General features: G+C 33.4%; 1 protein-coding gene across 1 annotated transcript; it reads left to right on the forward strand.

Annotated features, from left to right (window-relative positions):
- Positions 1–8,761: 8,761 nt before the first annotated feature.
- On the forward strand, positions 8,762–9,063 carry N7500_008438 (uncharacterized protein; the record flags this gene model as incomplete). Its single annotated transcript, XM_056679582.1, has 3 exons — positions 8,762–8,832; positions 8,857–8,973; positions 9,024–9,063. Coding segments are annotated over 3 exons (228 nt in total), but the record flags the coding sequence as incomplete, so codon positions are not given.
- Positions 9,064–12,199: the final 3,136 nt, after the last annotated feature.

A 12,199-nucleotide genomic window follows, 5' to 3' on the forward strand; every position in this document is an offset into this window, starting at 1 on the left:
CTAAATATTGTTTTAGGATAGTAGGTTCTACTACTTTAGTTCCTACCTCGTAATCTAGTTATCTACTAAGAGTGTCTACTTAGCTATTCTCTGTTCCCTTATAGTGTTCGATTTTGAAATTATATTATACTAGGGTTTTAGCCTATTATACTTATTATTAGGTAAGCACTTTTGTTATAGTGAAGAACGTAAGGTTTTTGTGGTCTAATCGGACCACTACTATATATTTAGCTCCTTTAAGGTATACTCTCTAGACTTAAAAAGCTAATACTATAGCTAAGAGTTCCTTATCGTATATATTATAGTTAAGCTCTACTAGGATTATTTTTCTAGACTAGAATACTACTAGTCGGTACTTCCTATTTATCCCTAGCTAGGTGAGTCTTACTCCTAGGGTATAATCTAATACGTCTATTTCTATGACAATAGGTTATTTGTAGTCGAATATAGCGATAATAGTTCCTTAAGCGAATAGCCTTTTAAGCTTATTAAAAGATTACTCTACTTATTCGTCCTATAAGAAGGGCTATTCCTTCTTAGTTAGCTAATATAGCCCTATAGCTATATTAGCGTATCTATCGATAATCTTCCGGTAATAGTTAGCTAGTCTAAGGAACTATTATACTTCCTTAATATTTTTGGGCGTTAGCTAATCTATAATACTTTTGACTTTGTCTTCCTCTATTCCTAGTCTATTAGGACTAATACAATATCTAAGGAATATAGTTTCTTGTATATAAAACTTATATTTCTTAAGTTTAAGGGTGACTTCTGTTTCCCTTAGCTTTTGTAGTACCTTCCTATTGTGCTATATATATTCCTCTATAGTCTTAGAGAACACTAAAATATTATTAAGATAGGCGATAATGAAGATATCTAAGTATTCTTCGAGTACCTTAAAGATAAATTGCTAAAACGTAGTAGGTATATTAGTGAGGCTAAATAGTATTACTCGGTATTCGTAGTGTCTAAACTTAGTTCTAAAAGCTATCTTCTATTTATGTCCTAGCTTAATCCTAATATAATAGTAAGTATTAGTAATATTATACTTTATGAAGTATTTTACCCCTCTGATCCTACCCTATATCTCGTGAATAAGTGGTAGTAGGTATTGGTCCTTAATAGTGATCGAATTTAAATATCGATAGTCCATACAAAGTTGTAACTATCTATCTTTCTTAGGTACAAAGATAATTAGGTATCCGGCTAGTGATTTTAAGGCTTAGATATAACCTTTCTTTAGGTTATTGTCGATATATTCCTTAAGTATATTAGATTCTTTCTGCGATAATTAATAGATAGGCTTAAAGGTTAGTTTAGAGCCTTCTATAATATTGATTTTATAGTCGAATAGACTATACTTAGGTAGTTTACCCTCCTCTAGTGGGGTAAATATATCCTAGTAATCCTTGTACTCTTCTGGAATCTAGGGTTCGCTATCGGTCACGTATAGCTTTTCGCTCTTAATAAGTATATATTCTAATAATTCTTGGTTAGATATATCTAGTACTTATTTAGTGGCTATAGGGGTTTTATCCTATCTTATTATAGGTCGTTTCCTAATTTATGATCGATTGTAGGGTCCCTATTCGATATACCTATATCTATTGAATTCGATAGTTTCCTTCTACTAGTTAATACTAGGGTTATACCTTCGGAGCTATAGTATACTAAGAACGATATTGTAGTTCCTAATAGCTAGAATATTAAACTTAATATTTTCTGGGTACTAGTTAATATTTATATAAAGTATCATAGTTTCTTCGGTTACTCCTCCCGAGAGTATTTCTCTATCTAGTCCGCTAACTAGGATTGTGTAAGGTAATCCTTAGGTTAAAATTCTTTGTTCTTCCTAGAATATTGGGCTTATAAAGTTATTTATAGCCCCTAAGTTAATAAGTGTCTAGGCTTTTCTAGTAGGTAACTCTATATAGAGTTTAATATAGGTTCCCGATATTATCGCGGTAAGATATTTGGTTAGCTAGTTCCGATAATTATATATTTATCGCTTATTATACTAAATTCCTTAGTATTCTTTTCGCTATTATAGTTTCTTTATCCACGCTAGTAGCCTTAGTTCGATGCCTAGATCTAACTTACCGGACCTATGAATTATATATAGTTTATTGTAGTATATCACACTAGCTATCCTACTATACTCTAGGTATTATATATATCCTCTATATATATAAGCGGAATCGTTATAAGGGTATCCTATTAGATTATTTCTATTTATAATATTAAGTATCCTTCCTTCTAACGCGTCGACCTAACTCTATTCTTAGAGGTGGTCCTAAAGCTTTGTTTTAGCTTCCCTATAGTTCTATCTATAGTTATACTTAGGTATTCCTTCTTCTAAGTCTTCGAGTCCCTTAATTAGGATCGCTCGGTTTGTCCTTAGCGGTGTATTAGGCTCTACGCTATAATTAGCCCCTTAGGAGGTCTCTAGGTTCTCCTAGTTTCCTAGGGATATAACTAGTGTCCCTAGGTGACCTACTTCTTACTCCCGAAAGTTATTGCCTATTTCCTGGGAGTCGCTATCTCCTAGGTTTATATACTAGGTCTATCCTTGACTTTCTATTATATCCCACTTAATTTCTAGGAATTCCGCTTATAGTCCTTTAGCTAACCTTTTAATATATAGGTTGCCGGCTAATATCTCTTCCGGGCTTAGGTTATTCTATCTTACTAAGAGATCTTCTAATAACTCGCTGATTAGGTATTTATTTTCTTGTGTTATATATAGTTCTTCGCGTGGTACCTATTCGCGCGTTATACGTAGTTCTTTATATAGAGCCTAGTACCTAGGCCTCGGTCTATTGGGCCTCTTATTCTTATATTCTCGAATATAGTGTCCTAGTTTCCTATATACAAAATAAAGGTTTTTCTGCTAACGCTCTTTCTACTTATCTTAAGTGGTATCTAACTCTATCGGTTTTAGGCTATATAGATTATTGTTATATAGTGCTTTCTTGTAGCGCCTATACTATCGAAATCGATTAAATCTATATAATTTACCCTTCTTCTACTACTCTATTTCTTGTTACTTATAATATCTCTTATTAATATAGTTATTAATCTTAACTACGATAGCGATAAGTTAGTCTAAAGTGTTAGGTCTATCGATTTATACTAGTTTATCCTTAACTTCTAGCTTTAACCCTACTTCGAAGTATAGAATATATACTCGATTAGGTAAGTCTAAGTAGGATATAATCTACTAGAATTCGGAGGTATAGACCGATACGCTGCCCTACTACTTAATCTTCTATAATCTTCTTTCGGCTATTTATTAGGTATCGATATCTCCGAATATTTATTCTAGGTATTATCTAAAGCTAGTATAGCTTTTAAAGATAGAAGTAGTGGTAAAAGACTATTTTTCCGGTGTCTTTTTATAGTAGTTATATATATATAGCTTAAGCTAGTTCTAGGCTTATCTATATAAGTAAGTGGATATAAAAATCACCTTACTAGCTTTACTAGGTAACTTATCTCGGTTTATATCTAAGTGTATATCTATTTACGTAAGGAATCCTTAAAGCTTGGATCGGGTTCCTTTAAAGTATTCTACCTTAGGAAGTCGTGGTATACCTACAGTGCTAGTTAGTGTAGATACGATTACCTATTACTTAAGTTGTTCGAGGAAGTCGTTAACTTACCTAAACTTACTACTGTTATTCGCGTTATGATTATTGATAGCCTATATAGCCTTCTCTAGGTTATATTGTAGATCGGCTAGTTACTTTTCCTATTTCGCGATTGTCTTGTCTCTCTCGTTGTTAGAGTCCGGTTCCTCTTTCTTAGGTTGCTAGACCGGAGCCTATACTACTCTCTTTTCGATTTGAGATATATTATCGTTTGTTTAGACTCGAGACTAAGATCGAGATAGTCTTTAATATATTACGTACTAGCTAACTAGTTATAGTTAGGTTAGGTGGTTTAGGGTATAGTTACCTTAATATACCTTAGGTTTCCTACGTTAACGATACGCCTATTGTTACTAAGCTATTACCTTATCTATAGGCCTTACTATAGCCTAAGTCCCTAGAAGTTATATCGAGGAATCGATACTAGGTAGAGCGCTAAGTAGATCTATACTAGGGTATTAGTCTAGCTTATAGTGTTTATTAAGTTATATCTTAGTTAAGAGTCGTAAGTCTATATAGGTATATATAAGTAATAATATAGGATTGAAGATAAAGAACTAGACTAAGTATATAAATGAACGTCCTTATATATCCTCCTATCTTCCTAGGGGTAGTTAGGTAGATAGTAGCTTGGTAGATTTGTCTTGGCGGAATCTATCGTTCTACCGTCGACCGGTCTACTACCTATATGATTATATAACACGATTTCTGGTTGGCTGGGGTGTCCTTTGTATATGATCTAGGTTGATTGGCTCTCGATGGCCTATAATGCTGGTGGGGTAGTTTGGGTCGTTGGGTGCCTGATAGGTCCATAACACCTAGCTAGGCTATAGTATCCGCTGTTAATCGCCCTAGTTAAAGTGGTTAGACTATAGTATCTATCGCTGCTAACTACCCTAGCTAGGCTATAGTGTCCACTATTAGTTGCCCTAGTTGGACTATAGTGTCCGCTATTGATCGCCCTAGTTAAAGTGGTTGGACTACGGTGTCTATCGCTACTAACTACCCTAGCTAGGCTATAGTGTCCGCTATTAGTTACCCTAGTTAGACTATGATATCCGCTATTAATCGCCCTAGTTAGAGTGGTTAGACTATGGTGTCTATTACTACTAACTACCCTAGCTAGGCTACAGTGTCCGCTATTAGTTGCCCTAGTTAGGTTAGTTACCCTGATTGGAGTGGTTAGAGCGGTTAGACTATAGTGTCTACTACTACTAACCCCTCTAATTATTCTAGTTAAACAGTAGTGTCCGCTATTAATTACCCTAATTAAGGTAAAGTACACACTGGTTAGTTAGTGTTTCCAGTATACCCCGGGCTAGGTCTCTATTCCCTTAAGGTATATAACTAGAGCTAGGCGACCTAGTTACTCTTAGAGTAAATATACTATATCTCTATTATATATTTCACTATACTATCGAACTCGGGTAGGGCTATCGTTAGGCGTAAAGAAGGATTAGGCCTTAGAAACTTCCTTATAAATAGGGCTTAAGTCACGCCGAAGCTACTAAATATCTCTATATCGTTGTTCTCTATTGTCCTAAACTTCCTTAATATTATCTATCTCCTCTACCTTATTAGACCCTTTATAATATCCCTCTTAATATTCTTCACTAACTTCTTAAAAGGTACTATTATTGTTTATACCTATACCACTATCGAAGTGTTAAGAGTTATCCTCTCTCGGGAAAGCTAGTTTATATCTAATTATTGTTATATACCTATTTTCCTTAGTATATAGCTATAACTAGTATATACCTCGGTATATATTCACGTTTCTCTAGTGTTTATTTTTTATATAGGTACTCGCTATAGGATACTCTAGCCTTACTCTAGTAAGTACTTCGTGGTAATTAGCCTCTTACTCCTTTACTATATTATAGATTAATATATCTATCTTTAGCTAGTCGCTAATATAAACAAATCGAAGAGTTTCTCGCGATTCCTAGCTTATATCTCTACCCTACCAATAAATATAGATATATATCTCTAGATACCACGCTCTACTTATCGGTTTTAATAAGGATATTAGGTCCTAGTTAACTAGGCTTTTATCTACTCGCTATACAACAATTCCCTAACCTTAAATATCTCGTTCGGTCTAGATACAGTCCCTTTAGCGGCTAAGGCTTTATTCTAAAATATTAGGTACTCGAGAGGGAATAAAATACTGGGCCGCTAGGATTAATCGCGTAGTTATAGACCCGCTATATATATATCCGACTATCACTGATTTCCCGGGGCTATTTCTACGCTAAGTAAGTATAGTTCCTTCTATCGGTAGGCTAGATATTTCCGCGGTATAATCTAGTAGCTCCGATATTGGCTATATAGTTTAAAGGAACAATTCTACCTCGCTATCCTTATCGGAGATATTCCCTTCGTAAACCGGGATATTTTCGCCTTCCTCTTTAGTATCGCCCCTAACGCGCTTAATACTAGGAGGGTTATTATCACTAGTATAGGAGTTAGTGCGGTGGCGGCGGTTATTAGTATTATTTCGCTGATTATTTTCGGCTTCCGGTTCGGTATCGCTCTCTTACTTAATACCACTAGGGGAATCTTCCCTAGGGTAACGGTAATTAGAGTTATTACGGCGGCGGCGGCGGTTATTAACGTTATTATAGTTATTGTTCTCGCTTCTCGATATAGCCTAGATATTTTAGCCTTCTATACTCTTAAGGTCGACTAGGGACTTATTACTTCTATTATTACGATTTGATATTATTAACGATAGAAGTTAGTAAATAGGTGTTTTTAGTCTCTATAAAGCGAGAATATTTATAACTCTTAATATTAGAATATACTTTAGGGGTAATTATTATTTAAATATACTAAAGGTAGCTATATATAAATATTATAGTAGGTAGAAGGGGAAAAGTGTTATTTATACCAAATAGTATTTTTGTGTTATTCTATATATTTATAATTTATTAATTAAGCCCTATTAAATAGCCTCCCTATAGATTTAGCCCCTATATATTTAGCGCCCCCTATAGGACTTCGCTTAAAAGTAACCACTAGCGAAGGCTTCTCCTAACACGATCCTTAAAATAGGCTATATAGTGTTTTTATTACGTACCTTAATAAGGGAGTTTACCTAGCTATCGATACTAGCTATTACGAGCACCTATAGAACTAGTCGACTAGATTTATTATATCCCTTCTTTAGGAACCTAACGATTAACGTAAAAGAGTAAAGGAGTAGTTAATATCGATAAATCTTATAATTAACCGATAGAACAAAAGGGTGTTAAATCGTCCTCCTAGCACTAGCTATATTGAAGTGTATAATCTTTATCGCGTAGGTATTTAGCTAGACCTAGTAGTTAGAGATATAAAGTTCTACCGCTTAACTACACACTATAAGGATATATATAACTTTGTTTAGGAGATAATCTAGAACAGAAACTATCCAGAAAGCTAGGCTATTACAAGGCGCTAGTTTTAATACTATATCGCCAAATTTCAAATCAAATCCTCGGTGTCTAATACTTTGGATAGTGAGGATAGTGCTTATTAATAACCTAATATATAAGCTATATCGAAATCAAGTCTTAATACCAAAATAAACTTAAAGGACTTATTAGCCGATATTATTTATATATATCGAAAGATAGCTATATCGTAAATATATCGGAAGCTATAACGCCCTAGTATACAATATTCTTAAATCGACAATAAGGAATAGGGATATTATCAGATAAACTTTGTTCAATTTATATTATATTTTAATAGATAATATTATAGAACTATATAACTAAGAATAAATAAAATATTCCAAATAAAATATTCTTAGAAGGAAATATCATACTCCCTCGGTAGTGATATCTACAGATATAAGGCGCTCTTTTAGAGGAAGATCTATAATCCCTAATCTAGTATAATTGATTTACTTCTTAAGGTACTTATAGGCTTCGAAAAGTTTTAAGTAGTCTATATATAGTTAGTTATAGTGTGCTAATAGGGTATTTTTCTCGATAATAATATATTGTATTCTCTACCCTAAGGTATATAGCGAGCTCTCGAGAGATAAACTATACTTTCGAAGGTTTATAATTAAATAAGTATCTACTTACTCGCGTAGGAAGAACTAGCGTATAACGCTCAAAGGAACGAGAATATTTTCGGAGTTTACCTTAACTTATTAGCGGGGAATTATCAAATAGTCAAAAAATTGTATATATATATAGCTTGGTTTTCTATCGTAATAGATTTATTTAGAGGGATTGATTTAAGGGATAGGAATTCTATAGAATCCCCGGTAGGAAGAGGGTTAAATAATTATAACTACTTAGAACTATAGGGGAAAAAAGTAAGGCTTAAATTCTAAGCGCGTATATTAATATCTATATAATACGAAATTATATTCTATATAGATTATTTCCTAATCCCCTACTATCCACCGAGTTACTAACCCTACTCTAGGAAGATATAAGAAAGGTCGACTAAGCTATACTAAAATTAGAAACTAGAAATAATAATCTAACCTAGAGTGATATTGTCTTACTAGTGGGTCTTTTGTAACTATCGCCACTTATTCTCTAGGGCCGATATAGTTCTATATCGGTCTTCCGGGACACTTTTGTTGAATCTAAGCGCAATTTCTAACTATAAGAGTCTACCTAGCTACTTAAGGACAATTAGAAGTTATTCTTCCTCCTTATAGTATTGTTTGTTATAACCCGGGGCGTTTAGTTTAGTGGTTATCGGGGCGGCTTTATAACAATATAGACGTGGTTAGCTTAGAGGAAATAGATAATCTAAGGTAAGAGTGTCTCGCTAGCGCGATCTTCCTTTTAAAGTAATAATTTCTAAATTTACAATTATACGTAGGCGCTACACCGCGGAATAAGCGCTAATTAAATCCTGGTTATTAGGTAGGTTATATAGGAACAATAAGATAAATTTAACTAACTACGCTATTTCTTATCTTATATATCACTAGTATAGAATCTGCCGATTTCAATGAATTTCTTAGATAGGGCGAAGATCGGGATAAGTTCCCCAATCTCTAGTACACCCTAGGCAGCGATAAAATATTTTTATAGGACTAAATTTTGGATAAGTACCTAGAGCTATATAAGTATCTAGACCTATTTCTACTTAGCCTACTAGCTCTAATCGAAGAGAAAGTGGAAGCGATTAGTACACTACCCGAGCTATTACCTAGTCCGATACCGTAATATAATATTAAGGTATTAAGCGAATCGATCACTAAGCTTAAAGACCGTGTTAATAGGTTAGAAGACCGGTATAGTGCCCCTTCTTACCTTATAATTGAAATTATTACTAACTATACTAGGATTACGGAGAAGCAAAAGTTAGTCTACTAAATAGATATATTCTCTAACTAATACTAATTTTAGGTAGAAGGATCGCCGACTTAGAGGCTTACCTCGAGAACCTTTAGCTATTTCTCTTACAACTTAGCACATCTATCGAGGGACTCCTAACTAAGGCTCTAAAATAATCCGTTCGATCTAGTACTATCCGGATAGAGGGAGTAGAAAGATATTTAAGGCGATAATCCTTTTGATTAGTGGAGTAGTTTCCTTATTATAATAGTTTTATTTAGCTATATAGTTAAATCTAAGTGGTCTTCGGCGTATATTAGCTATATTAAGTATACTAATAGGAAATTAATTCTAGATCCTATAATTAGATCGGCCTTATAGGCAATATACTACACTAATATACTATAGGTACCTAAATATCGGTTACGCCACGTTATAGCGCGATAAGGGTTGCTATAAATAGTCTAGCTTACGATTTAGTGTCTTAGCTAACAATCTAGCCTACGAGCTAAATTAGATAAGATAGGGTTTATATAGCGTAGGCGTAATATATTCGGCAATGATTTACGTAGCAGTCCGCCTTAAAAAGTGTCCTACGTAGGGAGCCTCCTACGTAATCAAAATACCTTATCTCTTCTACCTTATTTAACGTGATATCGTAGAAATCACTTTTTTCTTCGCCTTATAGGGCGCTCTATCCCCCTATTTCGCGTAGTAGTCTACCCTATTAAGTCTCCTACGTAGGGAACCTCCTAGATATAACTATTTCTTTTCCCTTGTTTTCCTTCGCGTTACTCCCTCGCTAGGGTTATTTTTATAAGGCTTATTCGGCCTTATAGATATTACTGATTACGTACTAGCTATAAATATTGGACGGAACCTATTAGTTCGGGGATAACGCTTATCGGAACAATCAAAGTAGGGCCGAAAGTTTAAATAAGTTATACGGTGATAGTTACCCCTCGGTTATATTTCCTAGGGTCTCTTTGTGCTATAGTTAGGTATTCTCGTGCGCGTTACCCTATATAGGCCCTTATAGGCGTTACTCCTTATAGGCGTTACCCCTATACCGGCCTTTTATAGGTCTCTCTGCTTATAGGAGTTATATTAATAAGCCCTTTCTTAATGATTCTTTCTAGTGGCTACCTAGGATATTATATTTACCGGCTAAGATCTATAGAATATAATTATAGCGGCTAATATATAATGGTTAATTAAAATAAAATATTGTATACTACTAATATAAATTAGAGTTTACTAAAGATTTAACTATTTAATAGATATAAGTTCTAAGATATTACCTACTAAAATCCTATATCTAATAGTCAAAGAAACCAGTAAATCTAGATCCTATAATCCTCTTAAAAGAGGACTTTATAAAGGCTCTATATAATAAACATCGAGAATATATCGAAATTACTAACAATTTTCTATAATCGGTCGAAAAGATAATTACTATGATTAAATAGCTCGAGAACAATATTTTAAATATAGAAACCTTAAACCAGTAGCTATCCGCTATCCTAGATAATCTTTAAAAGGGCGAAAAGACTTAATCTATATATTCTTATACGTTATTTTTAGCGCACTTAATTTATATATTAAAACAATCTTATATTTAGCTATTTACTATTTACTATAATCAAAGACTCCTAATATACTATAAATTTAAGTAACTCTACGTAAAGTATAAGATATTAAACAATAGCTTCCTATAAGTATACCGGATAGCTTCGCGTTATAGAGAATAGTGATTTAAGAGAGATTATTATAGAAAGAACCAATCGACTAAGTACTCTAGTTCGCGAAATACCTAATCTAGATATTCAACGCCCTTAGCTTTGTCTCTTTTTAGGTATATCAACCAAAGATAAGGCGATACAGAATATCTTTAATCGAAATAATATACGTCGAGGAGATCGAGTATATATTAACCTACGGATTGATACGATATCTTTAATAAGCGATAATCCTATACTTTTTGCCGATAGTAACCTATTACAAATTCCTATTTCCGAAAAGAGTTATATATAGTGCTATAAAACTATATCTTATACTACAATATAGTATATAACTATATTATATACTATTGTCGACGTTCTATATTCTAGACTCGTCTTTACTTTTAGCGATATTATATATATATTTACGGATGATTTTTAGACTTTAGAGGTAATTGGGCTACGCTTAATAGCGTAGATAGAGGTTCAAAATAATTCTTTGTTACCTTCCGATACGCTTCCTAGATTGCTTATTATTTTTTCGGAGGATAGTAAGTTTAGTAAGGCTTATATAGAGGACTACTTAACCTTATCTAACCTTAGGCACTAACTTTTATCAAGCTTTTCCACACTTAAAATATTCTAACTAGTAGGCAAATACCTTTCTCTATCCACTCGCTATTAACAGTTATATACCGAGATTCGATATTATATAGAAGAATTAAGAGAGATAAAATCTAGTCTCCGATATCTTTTCTCCGCCTCTTACCTTCTATATTTCTTTAACTTAGTAGTAAAGTATACTGTATATAACCTAGGAGCAGTATTCGACTTTATTAGGGTCTCGAGAGATATAAGTCCTATCAGGGAAGATCACTATATATATCTATAGAAGTTTCTTAAGCTCTACGTTTAGTTTAAGATTCTATACAATATAGTTATAGTATTTATTACCTCTAGTATTATGATAAATACGTACCTAAAGAGGATATATTATAAGTGTTAGATTCTATATATATTGTCTCCTAACTTTCTATAGTCTTCGACCTATATTTAATATACTGTAGCCTATATAGGTCCTATTACAATAAGGTATTTCAATTTTTATATAGACCACAGTATTCTACCTATTTAGATCGAGAGGTGTAAAATCAATATAACTATATATTCGAGGCTTTAGAGGATAGATATATAGATACTATATAGCTTCACTAAGCGAACGCCCAAAGGTATAGTAGTTTCCTACAATAGATTGTGATAAATATAGTCTATATCTAGTGTCTTTTCCGCCCCCTAAGAGATATTTAAGCTATAGCCACTCTATATATAATATATATACTACTATATTTAGCATTTATCTTCCGAAATCGGATAGTTAAGTCCGGATAGATTACCTTTTTGGTAATAACAGTGAATTACTAGTTAATATTAAGCCACTAATAGCTAGAGTAAGGATTATAGGTATTAATAGCAGTAGTGCGCGAGGTATAACGCCCCTTAAGTTCTTAGGTAAACTATAGAAATTACTTAG

The sequence above is a fragment of the Penicillium coprophilum genome, assembly GCF_028826855.1.
Source record: "Penicillium coprophilum strain IBT 35676 chromosome Unknown utg000005l_segment0_segment0, whole genome shotgun sequence".
NCBI classification, from domain to species: Eukaryota; Fungi; Ascomycota; class Eurotiomycetes; order Eurotiales; family Aspergillaceae; genus Penicillium; species Penicillium coprophilum.